Source organism: Octopus sinensis, linkage group LG23 (genome assembly GCF_006345805.1).
Source record: "Octopus sinensis linkage group LG23, ASM634580v1, whole genome shotgun sequence".
Taxonomy (NCBI): domain Eukaryota; kingdom Metazoa; phylum Mollusca; class Cephalopoda; order Octopoda; family Octopodidae; genus Octopus; species Octopus sinensis.
The window spans coordinates 9,905,157-9,928,266 of NC_043019.1; the positions used below are offsets into that span (position 1 = coordinate 9,905,157).

Consider the following 23,110-nt stretch of genomic DNA (forward strand, 5'->3'; position numbering starts at 1 on the left):
AGCTTGGGCAAGCAAACAAACACTGCACGAGTAGTGAGGCTTTAGTCTACAGTCAGTTAATACATGTAAAGATGTAGGGAAAATATGAATTCAGTCACACCAATACTTAAAAACTCATACAATGCATGTACATATATGACAGGCTTCTTCAGTTTCTGCCAACCAGTTTCACTCACCAAGTATTAGATTAATTCATAGCTGTAGTAGAAGACACCAACCAAAAGCATTCATAAAGTGAAACCAAAAGCACATGGTGCCAAACTGAACTTAATTACACACTGACAGTAAACGGCAGTAAAATAGAAAATTCATATTTCTAAAACAACTTTGAAAACAAAGCAAAAATAGCAACTAGAAGATATTTGAATGTAATATCATACCATTTTAACTATTTCTGAAAGTTTTTAGGGCCTTTCTCTTATTTGGGGATATTTTGCTTTTCTAACTATTCAAGTCAATTTTATTGAAAATGTTAAGGTACTTTCACTTTGTATTAGAGTTCAAGAACGTTTTGAAAATGTGTGGCTTCAATAAGATTAGTAGAATAATTTCTAATAAATCAGATTATTTGCCATTAGATATATTTGTAGAGGTTAAGTGTGTATGTAAACAAATATGTAAACCGATTCATAATTGAAAAGAATTTATTTACAGGGTTTGATTCGTTATAGGTACACTACATACAAAATGTAGGCAACTGATACAAGTTGCTAGAAATACAGAGTATATCGTGGAAGTCATATTAGGAATGAATATGTTTGTGTGTGTGCATGTGTGCGTTAATCATTTGAAACAGTAGTTGATCGTAGCATTTCGAAACATTTCTCTCGGTCTCTGCCAAAACATTCTGTAGCTGGACTATCTCGTCTGTCTGCCCGCCTCTCTTGTTTCACCACGGTTTTATAATATTTGTGGCAGCTAGAAAGACAGACATACTGCAGCAGAGTTTGTACCTAAATAGGTCAGCACCTGTCCAGTTGAACTTCACCTGACATGATGAGATCGCAGGTCAAAGGGAGATGATCAATCAATTTTTGACAGGACAAAGAAAACCTTTTTTCGCGCCTGTTGATCATTGTGGTTTGGACGACCAAGAATTCTTGGATTCGGTTTCGAATCTAGGCTTGGAGAAGGAAGTGTTAATTCTTACATATTTCTTCTGTACAGAAAATATCAGGCTGATGAAAAAGTTTCTGCGCTATGTTTTGAATAGTTGATGTTTTTGAATAAATTATTGCATAAAATATCTTTATTTTAACTCAGTGCACAAACTTTTTCTTCAGCCTAGTAAATCTTTCTTGAACAAATCAATATTACAAAATTATGATTGCATTCTAATCTCAAAGTGAATGCCTCAATCTACAATTCACACAGCCCGCTACTCCCTTTCTGCTACTACAAACCCACACTGCCATACTCCATTCATCCAAATAGTGCATTGTATCAAGTGAGTAACTAAAAAGTTTTAACGAAATGTCGACCTTCTTATTTCCTCATGGCACGCAAACAGATCTGAATGAATTTTACAGGCACAGATAACAAGAGTAATATGTACAGGGTCATTTGACTTGCTAAAAGCAACAGCCACCCCACTCAAACTACATCTTAATGTCTTAAAAAAGAGAAAGCGGTGGAGGACACATTGAGTAATATAGTTTTAGATATATAAAACTACAAGATGGTCAATACTGACACACCTTCTGCAGATCCAGAATTAAACAACAGAATACTCCTTTCCTCAGACTTCATCTCCATTTGCTATACAGAAGGAGCTAAAACTAAGAGAGATAATCCCCACCCCCTTTCAGATACTAGTTATCTTTCTAGATAAATGGGAATAATGGTTCTTACTTTGTTTGGATGTAATTCACCAGATTCTCCACTGGTCACCCCACTGTCTAAACTCTGGTTGCTGCTCACAGACTTTAAATTATCCAAACTTTTGGATTCCACATGAGAATGATCTGCAACAAAATAGTCATTTAAATAACTACAATTAAAAAAAGGAAAAAGAAGTTGGGGGCCGGTGCCCCCTGACTGGCTCTCATGCCAATGGCACATAAAAAGAACCATCTAAACATTGTCAATGCCAGGTCTGCTTGACTGGCACCTGTGCTGGTAGCACGTAAAAAGCATCAACCAATTGTGACCGATGATAGTACCCCCTAATAGGCTCTTGTGCCGGTGGCACGTAAAAAAGCACCATCCAAGCATGTTCGTTGCTGGGCCTACCTTACTGGCTCCAGTGCCAGGGGCATGTAAAAAGCACCAATCAATCGTGACTGATGCCAGTACCCGCTGACTGGCTCCTGTGCTGGTGGCACGTAAAAAACACCCACTACACTCTTGGAGTGGTTGGTGTTAGGAAGGGCATCCAGCTGTAGAAACCCTGCCAGACCAGATTGGAGCCCGGTGCAGCCGCTGGCTCTCCAGACCTCAGTCAAAACGTCCAACCAATGCCAGCATGGAAAACAGACGTTAATTGATGATGATGTTGATCAGTGCTGAATGAACAAAACTATTGATGGTCAAAGGCATTTCCCCTGTGACCACTCACAACTACATTAACCAATGTTATCATACATTTTTGTGTTTGTTTATTTTATTTTGAGACTGTATGGTATTGGGCAAAAATAATCATTACTTGGTTTCAGATTTTTACATTGAGAGTTCAAAGTTCAAATCTTGCCTGGGTTAACTTTACATTTCATCTTTCATAGACTGAGAAAATAAAGTACTAGTCAAGTTCTGGAAATGAAGTAATTGACCAATTCTGACACATTCCTAGCTTTTTTGTGCAAGTGACTACAGCCAAGAATCCTGAATGGATCTTAATGTTGCTCATGCTTTAAGGGTGGATGAACATGTAAACCATAATATCAACAATATTCCTGTGAAGAACTAAGATTGCCAGCATTTCTAACTTTGAAAGACAATAGTGTCACAAGGCAGTATTTAAGCATCCATTATTTTGCTTGACAAAAGCCAATCAACAGAAGAAGAGTGTGCAATGCTGCTATTTCTAGCAGAATGAGAGGTTGTGTAGGGCATCTCCAAGAAATTCCTGATTACCAGTTAGTAGTTGCCTTGGTGTTGAAGTCAGTTAGGAGCTAAAAATACAAGGGTCAATCTGGTACTTATTTTATAGAAGCTAGAAAGATGAAATGCAAAATCAAACAACATAATGAGATTGACCTCCAAAAAAGAAAAGACTATAACTAAATATAGTACAGCATTTTGTTCAACACACTAGAAATTCTACCCATCCACTGTCTTTAATTGTAATTCATAACTTAGATCAAGACTACACATTTTAAGGGAGCGGGGACTAATGAAATCAAATCCAGTACTTAACGGGTTCAGTTTCATTGACTGTTGAAATATAATCCTTTCTTTATTGGTCACAGGTATCTCATACTTACAATATTTTTTATACAATATAATTACAAGCAAATATATTGGGGTGTACATATACAATAAATTAAGAATGGATCAAATATATAACACAAAAAACAAAAGGAACTCGGAAAATATGGGGAGGTGAGAATAAGGATATTCCAAGGCTGCAGCCAGCTTGTGCTCTGGGAACTTATTACCACTTGAGTATATCATTCAAACAGCATCTAATGATTAATCCCCCTATTTGGGCCTTTTTGCAAATTTTTCCCCCTTCATTCCATTTGTTTTAGAGTTGAAATTATCTCACCTTGTATGCTTTTAACTTCAGATGATACAAGAATGAATGAGAGTTTAGTTGGAGCGATAGACTCCTGTCTTATTATTTCAAACTTGTCTGCTACACAACCCTTCATGCCAAAAACATTAAGCAAAGAAAAACTGCCTGTTCCTCCTTGCCAAAATACAGTCACATGCACACACTAACAGCTGCTTGATGGCAGCTCCACAGTTTATCAGTGTCTGAACACTGACTAAATACTATAATAACAATAACTATCTATTTTGTAGGTCACAAAGGCCCAAGATGTTAAGGACAATGCAAAAAAAAAAAAATAGAGAGAGAGTTGGTGCTGTCAATGAAGGCACATTGAAAAGTAGGTCTATTGAGATTGTAGAGATGCTTCAATGGAGATGTGTTGATGTATGCAGGTAAGGTGGAGAGGTGTTTCAGCCAGGGTCCTCACAGGTGAGGCACATAGGTATAAAATCTGGGAAAATTGTGATTTGGGAGAGGGGACTAATTGATTACATTGACCCCAGTGTTTCACTGGTACTTAATTTTTTGACCCCGAAAGGATGAAAGACAAAGTCAACCTTGGCAGAATTTGAAGTCAGAATGTAAACACGAACAAAATGCTGCTAAATGTTTGGCCCAGTGTGCTAATGATTCAGCCAGCTTGCTGTCATTAACAACAACAATAAAAATGATAATAAAAATAATACAAACGCAAGTCATAAAGACTCCGAACAGAGCGAAGTTTCTCAAGGTTGGCTTTGTAACGTCTCTTGGCATACAGGTGTTTGTGTTGCTTTAGTAGTACATCTCGTGCTCTCTCTCTCTCATTGCTTTTTGTCATGCCAGAATGTTGCTGCCAAGTAGTGATAACTTGATCTAAAGAATATAGTTGAGAAAAATGTTTCATTAAGAATAGGGATTACAGTACACAGGTGGAGGGGTAACAGTTAGAATATAATTTTAAGATGAACGAGGTGGGAATATAGAGAATATTGAGGAAGAAAAAGAAAAGAGGAAGAGAGAGGAAAAAAGAATGACAGAATAAGAGAGAATGACAAAGAGACTGACTGACAGAGAGGAGACTAGCCTATATCTGATGAGAAAAAAGAGATAAAATAAGGTAGTGGAAAAAAAGAAGAGCTAGGGAGCAATAGCAGAGGAAAGATGATTTGATCTACAAAGAGAAAGAGAGGGTAGGATGAGAAAACATTGAGTCTGGTAGAGAGTGGGACAGAGAGGACTGACTACCAGAAAGAAAAAAAAAAGAGAAGTCTGGGGAAAGACATGGACTAAAAAAGTCAGTGAGACAAACACTTGCAAACCTTTTGCTACCATGACCCATTTTGATGAGAAAAAATATTAAAAAACCCATTAATCCTTTGGGATCTCCTTTTTAAACGATATTCCATATAATGATATAATGTATCTAGCAATCTACTGCTGTAGACTGGTACTTTATTTGGCCCCAGAAGAACGACAGGTAAAGTTGCCTTCTGTGAGATCTCTTAATAATAATTTCTAATGTAGGTGCAAGGCTAGGAATTTGAAAGCTAGTAAAGTTCATTCAATTAAATTGACCCTTGTACTTGGATTAATATTTAATTTAGCAAATCAAGATGATGAAAAGTAAAGTCAACTGCACTGGGACTTGAAGTCAGAAGACAAAACACTGCACAACCAATAGAACAGATCTCTATACAGTCGTTAGATCTGCTAAAAATAACCGCTAGATACTCCTTATCAAACCCCACTGTCTTAAAAAAGAGAAGATACATTGGGTGATGTATAGTATTAGATAACCCCAACAAAAGTTGATCATAGCCAGAATTCATTTGATTACAGGTTTATTTGATTAGTTTACCTGGGCTTAAATAATGAAAAAAAAACAACAGTAGAAAACCATTCTACCAAAACTCCTGTCCACAACTCTCTAATGATAATCACTGATAATGGTTATCTTCAGGTGTAATCTACTCTCTGCATATTGAATATCATGGATAACTAATACTATCTATGGTTAATTTCAAGTGTGTTCATAGCAGGGTTCCAGTCTCTTCTATAGGGACAGGTTAGCCACAGTGAGATTTGAACTCAGAACAACAAACACCATATGTCTGGAACTCTTCCAGTCCACTGCCCTAAATTAGCACTTCATTTTGCTGAACTGTAAATAGCGAAAGGCAAAACTTGACCATGGCAGGATTAGAAGATGGTTTTATATACTTAAGAAAGGTCATACATTTTATGGTGAAAGGATAGTTGTTGAATTAGTCACCAAAATAAATACATGTCTTTATAGAGGTCACAAAAGTGACAGAGGGTATTGACTAGCACCGCATTTGCTAAAAATAAGAGTTAAACAACTTTAAAAAGCCACAAAAGCACTGCCTTAATGACTGAGAAAGGAGGGTAAAGCAGTACTAGTCAGTACCTTCTGTCACTTTTGTGACTTCTTTAATTTTGTCTTAGGTTCTAATTGCTCATAAGCCACCCTTTTTAATTTGTTGTTTACACTTTTACCACTTATAAGACTGACAGAAATAGTTGGGTTTAATTCTAGATGTTAAGAGACGTTGATGAGGATTAAAATGGCCTACATCAAAATCCAAAATCGTAATCCAGCTATATACACTAGGGACTTACCTACCTTTGTTAGTCATGAAGACAGTGCTTTTCTAGCTTTTTGAGTTGTTTTCACTCTTATTTTTAGCAAAAGAGATGCTAGTCAGTACCTTCTGTTACTTTTGTGACCTGTATTAATCATGCCTTTAAGTTCAAATTGTTAATAAGCCACCTAATTTGTTGTCTAGTATTTAAGTATTTTATAAGTTGATGATGAAAAAAGTCCAAAGCTATAATATTCTTTGGATTTGAAAACGGTACTTTTAGCTTTAAAAATACACAAGACATTTAGTCAAACACATCGCTATACTGTTTCACATACTATTCAAACCAAGAGCACACAAACCAACAAGATTGTAAGTACAGTTTTTGATTTGCTAGAAATGACAGCCAGACCTTCAAATTATACCTCATCTTAGAAAAGAATGAGTAGACCATACAAACACACACCATACAGAAGAAACAACCTGTGTCTTACCAATCACAGAAGAAATGTCACTGGCATCAATATCCAAAAGGACAGCACCATCTATGATACTTTTCTTCAGACTGAACAATGCATGCATTGACAGAGATGCTACATGAGGTTTTGACCAGCGCTCACCACCATCTTCCACATCTTCTTCATATTTCACCCATCTTAAAATTAAATTAATATTAATGATTATAAATAATTACTAATTTCTTACATTTAAATATTTCTGCCATAAAATTGACAGATGAGATACAATAAGGACAATAATTTCTTTTGTAGGTCAAAAGCACTTGATTTGTTGGGGACAATACAAAGGTAAAACATCAGAAAAACAACAGAGATAATAAAGCATTTGCAGCAGATGAAAGGGTGACATCAACAATAACAATAAAGTCACATTAAAAGAGGAGCAAGAAAGGAATCCCTAAAATAGATGAGTAACTTTAAAGGAAGATTCGTAGCAGCCAACATACAATCCAGGATTAGCCTGGTACAATAAAAGTAAATGCCTTTTCCAAGACTACTGCTGTACAGTTAGTGTGGGCTCTTATAGCCCTGCTAATTTCTCCACTTGCAAATGTTAAGAAACAAACAACAGTTTCTGAATTATAGGAAGCAAAAACTTTGCATTATTAATATAACAACCCACTCATCATAAACATATCTGCCTATACATCAGATTCCTCCATCTCTGACTTCTGAAACCCTCTTCTGGTGATTGGGGATGATTTTCTCCCTTCAAACAATAACAATCCCCACCCCCATTTCCTCTTCTGTATTTATTTTAACACTATTTCCAACTGGAAAAGATAACGGAAGACTAACTTTATTAATTATATTCCTTAGGCTCTGATATAAGCACAAGAGTCTTAAAGTATGATACCCACCTTTTTCTATCTAGGTGTCAGCAAACTGGTCATTTGTGAGAATCCATAAAATCTTTGCAATTTCCTTTCTGCTCATCATTCCTCTCACAATGGCCATCTCTATGCAAAGTCTTTTGTCTATAATTTGTCTCATTGAGTGTACTGCTGCTGCACAGATGCAGAAATTGTCTGTTTTGCAATATGACTCCAGTGAGAACTGAATCACAAGTCTGGGTTCAGTCTGCTTGATTCAGATATGCAGTTCTCAACAATTATGAAGTTCCTTCATAAACTCAACATCTTTTATTTCTAAATTTTTAAGTAATCACAGAACATTTTACTATTGGTTTGGCTGAATTGCCTATGTTTCTTCTTGTGATTTTTATTTTATCAAATCTGCTTTTTATGGTAATTCTTTAATGAATAATATTTCATTTAACTTACCACTTTCTGGTAAAGTTCTGGTAGTGGAAATATGACACAGACTAGGCAAAGTGCATTCCAGATGCAGTTTTCCTCCTAATGTCACAATACTGTCATTTTAAGTCGAGGTATGTTTTAGCTCTTTTTATGGCAAGTAAAAGCAAAATGCCTGACTTCACAAATTAGGCACAATATCTAAGTTGATATCAGCAATGATGCAAAGTAGAATGACATTATAAAATAAATCTAACCTTTGTTCATCACTAAACTTTTCCTTCTTGCATCTTGATCTTCAGTCTAACTTGATCTGGTAATGTTTCCATGGAACATTTATGCCACTTTGTATCATACATAGGTCCAGAAGTACCAATGTTCATGACTACTGAATATATTGTCTCACATAGACATATGGAAGCATCATTTATCTCCTTTCATTCAGTCATCAACACAATGTTGTTTCATTGTCATGGACAGTTTTAGTGTTATAAGCTTAGCGATGGTGGAAATAGCAGCCACAGACATAGTAACTGGCTATCATACCAGCCAGTCTTACTGTGTTTGCCCCCCCCCCCCCCACCTTTTTTTTTCTCTCCTTACATTTCTTGTTTAACTCAGTTGTCACTAATTTGACAGTCTGAAAGTTGAGAGAGGTGTTTACATGACCAGTGACCTAATACACTTCATTTGAAGTTGTTTCCAGTTTGGTTTCAGATTCCTGTTTGCTTTCATTATAAGCAGCATCCAACTCATCAGTAGGGTGTTGGAATCTGATGAAGCATTGGCTGCATGTCTGTGCATAACTATCTTTAGCCATTTTTACATAGCAGACCATGTTAGTTCACCCACTATAGATTAAATTATTTGCTAATTCTGCAACAATAGATTTATATCTTCAATGCTCTGCATGCAAGTTTGGATTCCAGCAAAATTATTTTGTGGTCTCTAAGTCTTGCAAGACAAACTGGTTGGAATAGTCTGTCACTGTAATATCCTTCAGCAGCTGACCCTAACCCTAACTTTTCAAATGATTCATACACAGTAAATACTGATTGATAGGAATCCTCTAAAACAAAGTGTATCCATTTTCTGGTTGCATTCTACCATCAGCATTTAAAGTGGCGATATCCATTTCTAGCAGAGCCCCATTTGTTTTTTCTTTAAGCATCCTAATGTGGACAGTGGAAACTCATCTTTTAAGTAATAAACTGATTGTCAATTCCCATATCTGCATTTTCTTTTTGTCATGATTTTAATTTTTTGAACTTAATGAAGATGGAGTCAGTAATTTTGAAGCCTTTGTGTATCCACTAATTCTCACTCTGTTACTAGTGATGAATTACAAATAACAGCACATTCAGACATAAGAGGAACCAAAAATATTTATATATAAATATATATCATCATCATCATCGTTTAGCGTCCACTTTCCATGCTAGCATGGGTTGGATGGGTCAACTGGGGTCTGTGAAGCTGGAAGGCTTTGTCAGGCCCAGTCAGATCTGGCAGTGTTTCTACGGCTGGATGCCCTTCCTGACGCCAACCACTCCGCGAGTGTAGTGGGTGTTTTTTACATGCCACCTGCACAGGTGCCAGACAGAGCTGGCGAACGGCCACGAACGGATGGTGCTTTTACGTGTCACCGGCACGGGGCCAGGCGATGCTGGCAACGGACACGAACGGATGGTGCTTTTACGTGCCACCGACACAGGGCCAGACAGAGCTGGCAACCGGCCACAAACGGACGGTGCTTTTACGTGTCACCGGCACGGGGGCCAGCCGAGGCTGGCAACGGACACGAACGGATGGTGCTTTTACGTGCCACTGACACAGTTGCCAGGCAGAGCTGGCAACGGCCACAAGCGGACGGTGCTTTTACGTGTCACCGGCACGGGGGCCAGCCGAGGCTGGCAACGGACACGAACGGATGGTGCTTTTACGTGCCACCGACACAGGGCCAGACAGAGCTGGCAAACGGCCACGAACGGATGGTGCTTTTACGTGGTGCTTATATATATATATATATATATATATTATATATATATATATATCATATTGTTATGTTAATGTGTAACAAACAGCTCAACAATAAACCAATAAACATGTCCACTTACAAATCTGTTTCTTCTGCCCTAACTAATCCCTCTTCCAGTGATTGGAGATGATTGTCTCTCATTAAAGGACAAGCTATCTCTCTTCAGCTGTTAACAACCAGTACTTAACAAAATAGCAAATGAGGGGTTCCTAAAAACAGTGGAGCAACCTTATTGAGTGGTTTATGGCAGCCCACACACAATTCCTCAACAAAAGCAAATACCTTCTCTTAGTTTATATATAGTTAGTGCGCATCTATTTAGTCACATCAATTTCATCACTTGCCCCCAGTTTTTCTACCTTAATCTTTCTCTTCAAGCAGTCATTGAAGTTGAAAGCTTGTTTTGAGAGGAAAAGCTCTGTCATCAAACCTAACCATGTAGACAATACATCTTTTTACCATCACCATCAGACAAGAAGACTAGCCACTCTTCTTTGCCAAAGAGAGGTGATAGTTTGCTCTTGATAAACTCAGCCGATAGCCAGGTATGTTCTGTGTACAGTCTTTCACCAGAAAGAAGAGAATTACATGCCCATCTCACTCGAACATGGCTAATAGTGGGCTCCATCCTTCACAAGGTATTGGCCATTCAACAGAATGTGCAAATCTTTAATCATTATTTCTAAGCATTCATGCACCCTTCTAAAGCAATGTTGACCAGCATTGCTGCTTCTTTATAGTAAGTAGGGCAGATGGTTAGTGTATATGCTGTTACCTGAATTTGAATTTTTAATACTTAAATTTGCACACCATCAGTTAGGTTTCTATTTTTGCTCGTAAATAGTGTATGCTGTCTCTCAGACTTCACCTTTTATTGGCATGTAAATCACACATCCTGTTCCTTTTCGAAATATACACCTATAGCAGTAATATTGGCAGAGTCCCAAACACCAACCCAATATCTAGAAGCTGAACTTCAAATCATTGTGTTCATATTTCAGGGATGGATGACAGCAAGCTGCTAGCTATTCAGGTCTCTGATAAACACATTAAGAACTTGTTTTTTTTATCAGTATCTGGCCTGGTCATTGCAATGCAGCAGACTCAACAAGCACTTAACTCATTAGTAACTCATTAGTAACCCAGCTGTTGTAAACAATGGAAACATTTTGGAAATAAATAACATGTCAAAATGTCATGAATGATTTTATCTTTTGTGCCTTTTCTTTGACAGGTCATTAGATATGAATAAATTGTTTGTCTGGTAACTGACCAGTGGCCATAACAAAGCTAAAGCCAATTGCACCACTCCCTTTGGCTATGAAATTCAATGGTTTCTATGCTCCACTAACATGGCTGACACACATCTTGCATGGACACACACAAACTGATTCACTAGGTATATTTCTTTTCTGTATCATCATCACAATGACACTTTATTTCAGTAATGAATAGTTTTGTATTTGCACTTCACACAGACTTTTGTTGTTCTGTCAACCAACCAAATATGTTTTATTACACATTGTTCAAATCTTTGATCAGAAATCAGTTCAATGAGCACCAACTTGGATCTAAGTAACAAGTATACCAAAATATAACAAAGCTAAGCACATATTAGACTGGGGTTAAAGCAACACATGTAGACTATCACATGATACCATGCTCCAAATGATAGATCAATGCATGATTGAGCCAAGTGTACAGTATGGTTTTTCAACTACCCAGGGATACACTGAGTCTCAAGTATTACATCTGGAGATCACACAGCAGTCTCACTGCTACACACCATGCTAAAGGTCTGCCAGACCAGACCTGAACTTGAGCTGAAGAAGGTTGATGAAAGTCAAAAATCCCCAAGGAAAATTTTAAAATATTTTCAATATAAGCCCCACCCTTTACAAGACAGAATAAGGATTATGTCTTGAGGTATTATTAGCAAGTGATGTGAAATGGCTACAGCTAAGAATAAATATCACATAGATATGGTTCAGTGAGAACTCATTTCCTTGTTACTGAATCACTCTGGCCAACAGGTTGTGGGGGGAAGAGAGAAAAAGTGAAAGTCAGAAAACACAAGCAGATGCAAGTATTTATGAAACTAGAAAATCATGATTGAAAATATTTACCTGGCACTTTCCTTCCATTCAATGGCTTCTCCTTCTCTGTGTAGAACATCCATTTCACAGAAAATATGGTGAGCTTGATGATCTTCATCATTGACATTGTGCATCAATTGCTGGATTACCTCAGAAACATTATCTTAAAGTAAGACAAGGGAAACAGAAAATTATAAGTGGGATGGTGAATGATGAGTAAAGTATCCTGAACTGGAAACCTAGTTGAAATAATTGCAACAAAGTGTGCTTAGCAAAATATGCACTCAAGGGCCAGGTGGTAGTAGTATTAAACCAAGTAATGACAGGATTTTAACTCAGAACTGGAACAAATAGGGCAAAGTGCAAGGCATTCTATCTAAGATATTCATAATTCTACCAATCCACAACCTTAGACCAGGCAGGATCAAGCTAGATCCCTGTAAAAATTAACACTTCCTTTTTCCGAGCTGAGATTCGAAACCGAATCTAAGGATCCTCACTTGTCTGACACACCACTGGCCAAACAGGCGTGAAAGACATTTTTTTATCTTGTCAAAATGTGATGGATGGATTTCGCTTCGACCTCCGATATGAGCTGTGTCATTTAAAGTTCAAGTGGACAGGAGGCGAAATTACTCCTGTGGTATGTCTGTCCTTCTAGCTGGGAGGACCATAATAAATACAGTCAGACACATGACAGATAGCCATCAACTGGCAAACAGTTAAGAGATTGGAGACAACCAGCAAGAGGCAACCGGTCAACAGCCAGCAGTTAACTTGTACCAGTCAAACAGCCAACACAGAACCACATATTCAGCATGAACGACTCAACACAGTTGCAGTCGCAGGGCATAAACAAACATGGGCAATAAACTGTGCTTGCACAGACCTGTTGAGGCAAGTGAAATTGTTGCCATGGCTGATGACAGAACCACTTGATGGCCACCCATGCCCATGGCACATAAAAAGCACCATTCGAGCATGTTCATTGCCAGTGCCGTCTGACTGGCTCCTGTGCTGGTGGCACATAAAAAACAACATTCAAGCGTAGTTGTTGCCAGTGCCACCTAACTGACTCCTGTGCCGGTGGCACGTAAAAAGCACCCACTACACTCTTGGAGTGGCTGGTGTTAGGAAGAGCATCCTGTTTTAGAAACCCTGCCAGATCAGATTGGAGCATGGTGCAGCATTCTCCCTCACCAGCCATCAGTCAAACAGTCCAAGCCATGCCAGCATGGAAAGCAGACATTAAATTATGATATATATATATATATATATATTATATATATATATATATATATGTGTGTGTGTGTGTGTGTACATATATATAAATATATCTATATAAATGTATGTGTGTTTTTTTCAGAGAAAATAAATAAACAAGTTGCCAGGGTTGCAAAGATTCATACAAGTAACAAGGATGTAGCAGCCTGTTTATAAAGGTAGAAACTCCAGATTTAGGTGAAAATGTTTTGTATAATATGGATAAATAAATAAATGGAGTTAAACACAGGTGTTATTCAAATTCTTTTACTTCAAACATATGTTTTGAAGACAACATTGGTATTATTCCAGAAGGAGTAAAATGGTATAAAACAATGCAATCTTCTGATCAGGGAAAGAAAAAAACCAAACATATCGATAAGACATTTTAACAGAATGTGATGATTGCATATATGATGAAAGGAGTACTATCAAGTTTTTTTTAAAAACTGTTAGTAGATATAACATCAAAGAAAGAAATTAGTAGAAAACTAATAGTGGAGAGATATAGAGTGATAGGTGAATCAGAATAAAGCTTAAAGGAATGGAAGTAGATATATTCAGTGGAAGAGCAATATAAGAAGACAGTCAAAGGTGGAATTTTATAGAATGGTAGAAATCACTTATAGGAACTAAAGGTCTGTTTCTGTCAATATTTGCAATGATAAACATGTTCTATAAACGTGTTTACAAGAGGATTCTTTGAGAATAGGATAAAAAACATTCCACTATTCCAAAGCGAGCAAAAAGATTTACCTTTTTCATAAGATAAAGAAATAAGAGAATATTCCATAGATACCAGATTAATTTACTAAGCTCAATATTGTTACGTTTATTGATCTGCCTAAACGTAGAGTAATGATTAAATATTCTTTTGGACAACTGAGATTGAGAAGTACTTATATAAAAAAAGGACATCGGAATCAGAAGTAATTTTACATTGATATATAGAGTTTCTAGCCTTAGAATTACTGCTAAGAAAATGAATACGATTGGAATTGACTTCAGAAATGATAACCCTGCTGTTATTATTATTTAATGAATGGTTAGTGTTAACAAAATTTATATATATACACACATGCACATCCCTACCAACACATTGTCTGTTTCTCATCTTTCCTCGGTGCATTGTATGATTATTATTTCACTGCACCACATCCTGGTCTGCACTGCCAGTCATGAACTGCTCTCCTCAACTAATATATTTCGTTGACCACCCCTGCCCACAGGGCATCTCATCAGCAACCCTAACCCAGTTTCTGTAATCATCACTTTTTCTTTCTTCCTTGCTATTTAACATATTTATTGTCCTTCATCACTTGTTCATTATATTCAGTTCTTCAACATCCATTTCCCTTCCCCCTGACCATTCCCCATTCACTCTATACATTATTGCATTCCCTCCTCATTCCCTCTTGTTCCTTACTGACTCACCTCTACCCACCACTTCCCTTTGGGTCCATCCTGAGACCTCATCACCACTATTTTATCTCTCTTTGCAGCTCTGCTCTTGTTATTCTTACCTTCTTTTCCATGTTATGAGTAATTATGTACTCCCTCTACAGCAAGAAACCTGTTCCAATCTGACCACTTCTTTCATGTTTCTCTGCAAGTAGAGATCCACCCAATCGCTCTGCTGTAACATCATCTAGTCAAATGTATCAGTCTTGCAAGCTGCATGGTAATGTCACAAGTGCTGGTGTCATGAACAAAGTACCCTGTACACTCTTAAGTGGTTGGCACTAGAAAAGGCATCGACCATAGAAAGAGGTACTGGAACATGATGCAGTCCTCAGACACATCAGATCCTGCCCAACCCAGGCCATTCCAACATCTTAAATGTAACAAGAACCAAAAAAAAAAAACAATATCTGTCTTTATTTGCCCAGACTGAGAAATCATCATCACACTTTGTGAGCATATGTTTGCTCAATCTGGCCAAACAATGGGCTAAACTACAACAATTCAAAATACAAGCCAAACCATGAATGGTTCTTCTTGTGGGCATCCAATCTGCAAGATTTCAAAATACAAGTGGGACATATTGGGTAAACTGATAAAAACCAGCATCTCACTAATATCAGAGATTTTTTCGCCTTCATCTCTCTATTGTTTCTAGCATGGTATAAGGCTTGAAAATATAATTGACAGAGTATAAAATCATCCTAATGATATTTTATGTGGCACTCTGTCTACCCACTTTCCAATTCAAACTCCCCCCCCCCCCATTAGAAACACCACTCTAAAGTATACTAAGGCTAGGATCACAGTCATTTTGAGGTTGAATAACAAAAGCATATAACAAAAAGGAGCCGTTATGTAGGTGCTCAACCTGTGATAAACAGCACCATAATACTCTATAAATCATATTACATCACCTTGGAAAAGAGAAGATGCATTATATAGGGTAGTCAAAGAAAAACAGGATAAACATGGTGGCAAAGCTTTTCATCATACATCAGCACTCATTAAGGAGAATTGAGTTGAATGACAATATGCAACAATCTCATATATTTATAGTGGTGTGTGTGTGTGTTTTGTAAGGCTAAAATCCTTACTCCAGAGAGAATGAGAATTATGGAGAAAAGGTTTATCATTTGACTTACCGCTCACTTTGTAAGGAGGATTTTCACCCAGGTAAAGATCAGAATTAGAAACAGGTATACTATCTATAAATAGAAAATTAAATACTAAATGTAATAAGACAATGATTTTAATTATTACAAAAACATAAAATACTGGCAGTAGGGAATTTACATGGTGCAAAGATGGACAGATGGGGAAGAAAATTATCAATAAAAATGAAGAGCAATAAGAATCACCAAAATGAGGCAGAAAAAGTAAGCCCTAATATAGATTAGCCAAAACCATCAGTTACCAGACCCACCTTAAATAACCTAATTTTGCTATATTAGGAGGTCACAGGAATTCCTTACCCCACCCTAAACATCCCCACCCCACTCACACATGCATACATATTAATGCATATGTATGTATATACATATATGTATGTGTAAGTATATATATGTATGTGTATGTATACATACATATATATATATATATATATATATATTTATGTATGTGTATGTATGTCTATGTATATATATGTATGTGTAAGTATATATATGTATGTGTATGTATGTCTATGTATATATATGTATGTGTATGTATACATACATATATATATATATATATATATATATATATTTATGTATGTGTATGTATGTCTATGTATATATATGTATATATCATCATCATCATCGTTTAACGTTCGTTTTCCATGCTAGCATGGGTTGGACGGTCCGGCCGGGGTCTGGGAAGCCAGAAGGCTGCACCAGGGTCCAGTCTGATCTGGCAGTGTTTCTACAGCTGGATGCCCTTCCTAACGCCAACCACTCAGTGGGTGCTTTTTACGTGCCAAGCAAGGCTGGCAACGGCCACAATCAGTTGGTGCACGGAAGCCAGTCAAGGCGGCGCTGGCATCGGCCACATTCGGATGGTGCTTTTTACATGCCACAGGCACAGGGATCACGACTACAATTTGCATTGATTTTTGATGTTGATGTACTTGACTCAATAGGTCTCCTCAAGCACAGGGTCGAAACAGTGTTTCTTTACTTGCCACCTGCACAGGAGTCAGTCCAGTGGCACTGGCAAGTGCTGGGTGCCAGTCACAGGATTGGTTCAATTTCGATTCCGATTTCACTTGCCCCAACAGGTCTTCACAAGCAAAGTTTAGTGTCCAATGAAGGGAGGTTGGCATGGGTGGCAGTCGTCGGATGAGGTTCGTTTTCGAATTCAATTTCGACTTCACTTGCCTCATCAGGTCTTTGCGTGTCCAAGGAAGGAAAGGCATGCATAAGTGGGCTGGCTACATCCCTCGCAAAGGCCACGGGATGGACTCACTTGTCCTGCCTAGTCTTCTCACGCACAGCATATTTCCAAAGGTCTCGGTCTCTAGTCATTTCCTCGGTGAGACCTAAAGTTCGAAGGTCGTGCTTCACCACCTCGTCCCAGGTTTTCTTGGGTTTACCTCTTCCACGGGTTCCCTCAACCACTAAGGATTGGCACTTTTTCACACACCTATCTTCATCCATTCTCGCCATATGACCATACCAGCGCAATCATCTCCCTTGCACACCACAGCTGATGCTTCTTAGATCCAACATTTCTCTCAAGGTACTTACAGTCTGTCGAGTATGTACACTGACATTACACATCCATCGGAGCATACTGGCTCCATTCATCATGAGCTTACGCATGTCCTCAGCAGTCATGGCCCATGTTTTACTGCCATGTAGCATGGCTGTTCGCCTTTTACTCTGAGCGAGAAGCCTTTTGTCACCAGCAGAGGTAAGAGCTCTCAGAACTTTGCCCAGGCGATTCTTACTATAGCAGTTACACTTTCAGCACACCCTAGCCGGCTACTGACTTGGTCACCTAGGTAACAGAAGCTATCAACTACTTCCAGTTTTTCTCCGTGGAAAGTGACAAAAGTTGTTTTCCCAGATGAACCTACCTCACGGGAGGAGGTGCATATGAGAGTAGCTATATCAAACTCCATTCTTCACCAAGTGCCACATATTAGACGAGGTTCCTCGTAATAACAATGTAGCAAAAAGACGGCGGTGCATCAGCATGGCCACAGCTCTGAGCTAAAAAAAAATATATATATATAAACATATACATATAAACGTATACATACATATATAAACGTATATATATATATATATATATAACGTATACATATATATATATATATAAACGTATACATATATATATATAAACGTATACATATATATATATAAACGTATACATATATATATATAAACGTATACATATATATATAAATAAATGTATACATATACATATAATATATAAACGTATACATATATATAAACGTATACATACATATATAAACGTATACATACATATATAAACGTATACATACATATATATATATATATATATATATATATATATATTTATTTTATAGAAGGAGCTTCTACAGGACAAGAACTGTTTCATTCAAAAGAAATCATCAGGAAGCTCTTATAACCCCGGTCAACCCGGGACCTATATATATATATATATATATATATATATATAAAAATAAACGTATACATATATATATATGTATATATATATATATATACGTATACATATATATATATACGTATACATATATATATATACGTATACATATATATATATACGTATACATATATATATATACGTATACATATATATATATACGTATACATATATATATATATATATATATATATATATATATATAAATAAACGTATACATATATATATATATATATTATATATATATATATATATATAAATAAATAAACGTATACATATATATATATATACATAAACGTATACATATATATATATATACATAAACGTATACATATATATATATATATATACATAAACGTATACATATATATATATATATATACATAACGTATACATATATATATATATACATAAACGTATACATATATATACATAAACGTATACATATATATATATACATAAACGTATACATATATATACATAAACGTATACATATATATATACATAAACGTATACACATATATATATATATACATAAACGTATACATATATATATATATATACATAAACGTATACATATACATATATGATTGATTGATTGATTCTAGTTTCAGCTTATGAGCTGTGGCCATGCTGGGGCACCGCCATTTGGTGTTGCTACTTGGTTTCACTTCATGGAGGCTTTCTAGCAACTGCTATTTGGTGCATGAGAGAGTTCGATGCAGCTGCCCTCATCTGCCCCTCCTGCCGTGAAGTTGGTTCATCTGGGACACCTGACAGGAAGAGATCCATCTTCATTTTAAAGACATCTGTATCCACCCCATGCAGGTCTCTCAGGTTCTTCGGGAGGATATTGAAGAGCTGTGGGCCTCGGAAGCCCAGGCTATCACAGAATCTTGTCCTACATCTTGATGGCAAGTTCGGAGTCCTAGGCACCACGCAGTGGCGCCCAGTTCTGGCATTTGCGTAACTCTCGATGCCAAAGTTCAGGACACTTCCCTCCAGGATCTTCCAGATGTATATTATGGCATATCTTTTCCGCCTACGCTCCAGGGAATATAATTTTAATCTCTTGAGTCTTTCCCAGTAGCTTACATTCTGCATAGAGGCTATCTTCTTTGTGTAGCTTCGTTGGATCGCCTCAAGTTCTGTGATCAACTTGACACTGGATGGTGACCATAGCTGAGAGCAATAGTCAAAGTGGCTTAGGACAAGTGTCTTCCAGAGGACCATCATGGTTTCTTGTTCTCTTGTTCTAAAGGTTCTAAGAATCCATCCAGCCAGCCGTCTACATTTCATTGTCAGTTTAGCAACATGTACATGAAAGGTCGCGTCATCACTCATGTGAATACCCAGGTCACGCACTGATTGTGCCTCTGGGATTGCAATCCCTCCGGGTCCAGTGTATTCATTGGGTATTGCATTCAGTTTTGCATGCTGATAGTATAAAGCTTGAAACTTTTCAGCATTGAACTGCATGCTATTCTTTTCAGCCCACTTGTATATTTCGTCCAGCTCACATTGCAGGTGTTTAGTGTCCTCAGGGTTCTGTATTGCCTGTGAAACTTTTGTATCATCTGCATAACTTGTGATCGTGGCTCTCTGCGTGGCTGAGGGCATGTCTGAGAGGGCCATTATGAACAGTAGTGGTCCCAAAACAGTGCCCTGTGGAACACCGCTCACTATTTGGTGCTAATGGAAGTGGCCCCATTGGCTACTACCACCTGACTTCTATTCTTCAGAAAGTCGTGAAGCCATTCTCCTAGTTTTCCAACTATGCCAAGATCACGCAGTTTGTGACATATCATTCCATGATCGACTTTATCGAAGGCCTTTGCGAAGTCGAGATATATACTTCCCACATTTGTGGTTGAGCAGTTGTTTCAGCACCCAGTCATAGTGCTGCAGGAGCTGAGTTAAAGCTTCTTCCTGGTCGGAAACCATGTTGGGTGTCAGGCAGCAAGTTATTTTCTTCAAGGAAGGTGATAGTTCCTCTGACTATTCGTTCCATGACCTTGCTGATGTGTGAGGTCAGAGAGATAGGTCTATAGTTCTTGGCCTCCTCTGCTACCTCCTTTATGAATAGGGCATATTTTTACTTCCTTCAGTCCCCTTGGAAGTTTGCCAGCTGCAAGGAAGCTCTGAAAGAGGAACTGCAGTGGTCTTGCTAAGACTCTCTTACATACTTTTAGGAGGATTGCCGGGAATCCATCGGGGCCAATAGCTGAGTCTATTTTCATTTCATCTATAGCCTTTATTACATCGTCTTCCTTTATATCGATGTAATTTATCGTCGCCGCCTCTGATTCTATATCTGCAGTGGTAAAGAAGTCAGTTGGATTGCTGATTTGGAAATGCCCAAGGGGTGGAGTGAAAACACTCTTGAATTGTTCATTCAGTATTTCACTTACCCTCATTGGTTTTCCTGTGAGTGTGCCATCCTTTTCAAGGAGTGGCCCTATCCTACAGTGCACCGTAGCTGTTTCTTTGGCATACCTGTAGAAAGCTCTGGGGTTATTTTTATGTTGTCTATAGCCCAGGCTTCTTTGTCTGCTCTTTCCTTCTCATGGGAGAGTTGCAGACAATTTTCAATTTCCAACAGTTTTATTTTCAGGCGGGACTTTTCACTGCTTTCAATTTGTTTGTTTAGGCGATTTGAAGTTTTTGTACGCCGTCTCATTAAAATTTTCCTCTCTCTGGGGATTTTGTTCTTATGTACAGTGGCCTTTCTCTCTGGGACACATTTTTAGCATATGGCTTGCATTACAGACATGAATTGTTGAAGTATCATGTCGATGTCCGGCGAGGAGAGACATTCAGGCCAGTTTTGTTTGAGGATCTCTTTCTCAATTTGTTTCCAGTTTGCCTTATGAAGTTCAAGCTGGAAAGATTCTGAGGGTTTCTGTAGGCTGCATGTCCGTGCTCTCTTTTGCCCGTACATGGTCAGCTCTACCATGTTGTGATCCGAGAGTAGTGTCGTTGTCACTTTCACGTTATGGATGAGATCCATATTATTTGTGAAGCAGAGATCCAGTGTGTTACCTGCTCTGGTTGGTTGCAGTATTACTTGCTCCATGTACAGGGTGTTGGTGAGGTTCAGGAGGGACCTCGCCTGTCCACGTTCACATCTTGTCATTCCTGGGAGAGAAAGGCCCTCGGCCATCTGACATTCGGTAGATTGAAGTCTCCCATGAGAAGTAACACTTATGTGTTGTTCTAATGTGGTTAGGACGACTTCTATTTTTAAAAGGCAGTCCTCAAACTTGCCCATATGACTTGGGGCATCTGGAGGGCGATATGTAGCACACACAACTACATCAAGTTGCCTTATGTGTACAATTAGTGTGTCACACACCGAGTTGAGTATGACAAAAGGACCTGGGGTGTGAGGTCCCCACGGATGTACATAGCAACTCCTCCATGACTCCTTTCTTTCCTGTCGGTCCGTAGTACAACATACTGTGGTATGTGTAATTCCGCATCTGCTATGTCCGGTTTCAGATGCGTTTCTGTGAGTGCTATGCATAAGGCTTGATTGCATGCGACAAAGTCTCTCAGGAACGGGACTTTTGTCCTGTTACTGTGTGTTAGTAGTCCTCTGATGTTCAGTAGGAGCATCGAGGTGAGGTTGTATGCTGTTGCCGGTGGTGTCCACCCTGGGTCCATCTGCTGTGGCGGTCTTGAACTGTGGGCAGTTCCATCTGCGAGCCTGAGCCTATGGAGCCAGGTTAGCTGCTGTACAATCTTTTGTGCCATGCCCAAAAAAGATTCCTGCTCAGCAGCTGCCCTTTCAACAACACGTTGGTGGTTTGTGGTACGCACCACATCTGCGTACCTCCGTTTTGGGGCAGGTGATGCGTGGTCCATCCCATTTCCTTTCGGTGGTTGGTTTTCTGTGGCAGGGTCCCGGATGTGCAAAGCGGCAGCCTGCACCTTCCTCTCCATGCCGGCAGGCACCTTTCAGGTAGAACCCGCATACCCGTGTGCGCTGCTTGTTTCCATCCTTTTTTGGCATATGGACAGTTAGGTTTGCCTCTGTCCCTGGCTGCCTTGCCCCTTGGCTTTGTCTGAGTTTTAGCTTCAGTTTTTTCTCCTTTTTTGTTTTTTCATCTCCATGTCCATGGCTTTTGGTGCTGGTAGGAGCATCCGCACCTGGGTTCATCTCCGGACAGGCCTCTCGCTGGAGTTTTCTCCTGGGCATCTACCAGGTGGGGTGACCCTCCTCATCAGCGCCCGCGTCTCTATCCTTGCCATCTTTACTTTGTTCGCGTTTTTCGCTGTCAAAAATGGCATCCAGCGTGTAATGTGCGATCTGACAAGTGCGTAGGAGCGTATAAATTCTTGCTTCTTCCGTTCTATTGAGCTGACGTCCTTTTGTATCCGTTGTTCTTCAGCGCAGCCGTAATTATATTATTTGGATTTCTCGTCAGCGCATAAATGTATACATATATATATATATACATAAACGTATACATATATATTATTAAAGACTAAAGACTCCGCCGGTTACGACGACGAGGGTCCCAGCTGATACGATCAACGGAA

At 38.4% G+C, this 23,110-nt stretch overlaps 1 protein-coding gene across 1 annotated transcript in view; it reads right to left on the reverse strand.

Moving 5' to 3' along the window:
- The window catches only part of LOC115223673 (electroneutral sodium bicarbonate exchanger 1-like), a 125,395-nt gene that overhangs the window by 63,145 nt on the left and 39,140 nt on the right, over positions 1-23,110 (reverse strand). Inside the window, exons 4-8 of the mRNA XM_036512625.1 lie at positions 16,078-16,140; positions 12,239-12,371; positions 6,795-6,955; positions 4,406-4,570; positions 1,852-1,964 (exon numbers count right to left, since the gene is read on the reverse strand). Coding sequence (XP_036368518.1) covers positions 1,852-1,964; positions 4,406-4,570; positions 6,795-6,955; positions 12,239-12,371; positions 16,078-16,140 — 635 coding nt within the window. The remainder of the gene's footprint in view (positions 1-1,851; positions 1,965-4,405; positions 4,571-6,794; positions 6,956-12,238; positions 12,372-16,077; positions 16,141-23,110) is intronic.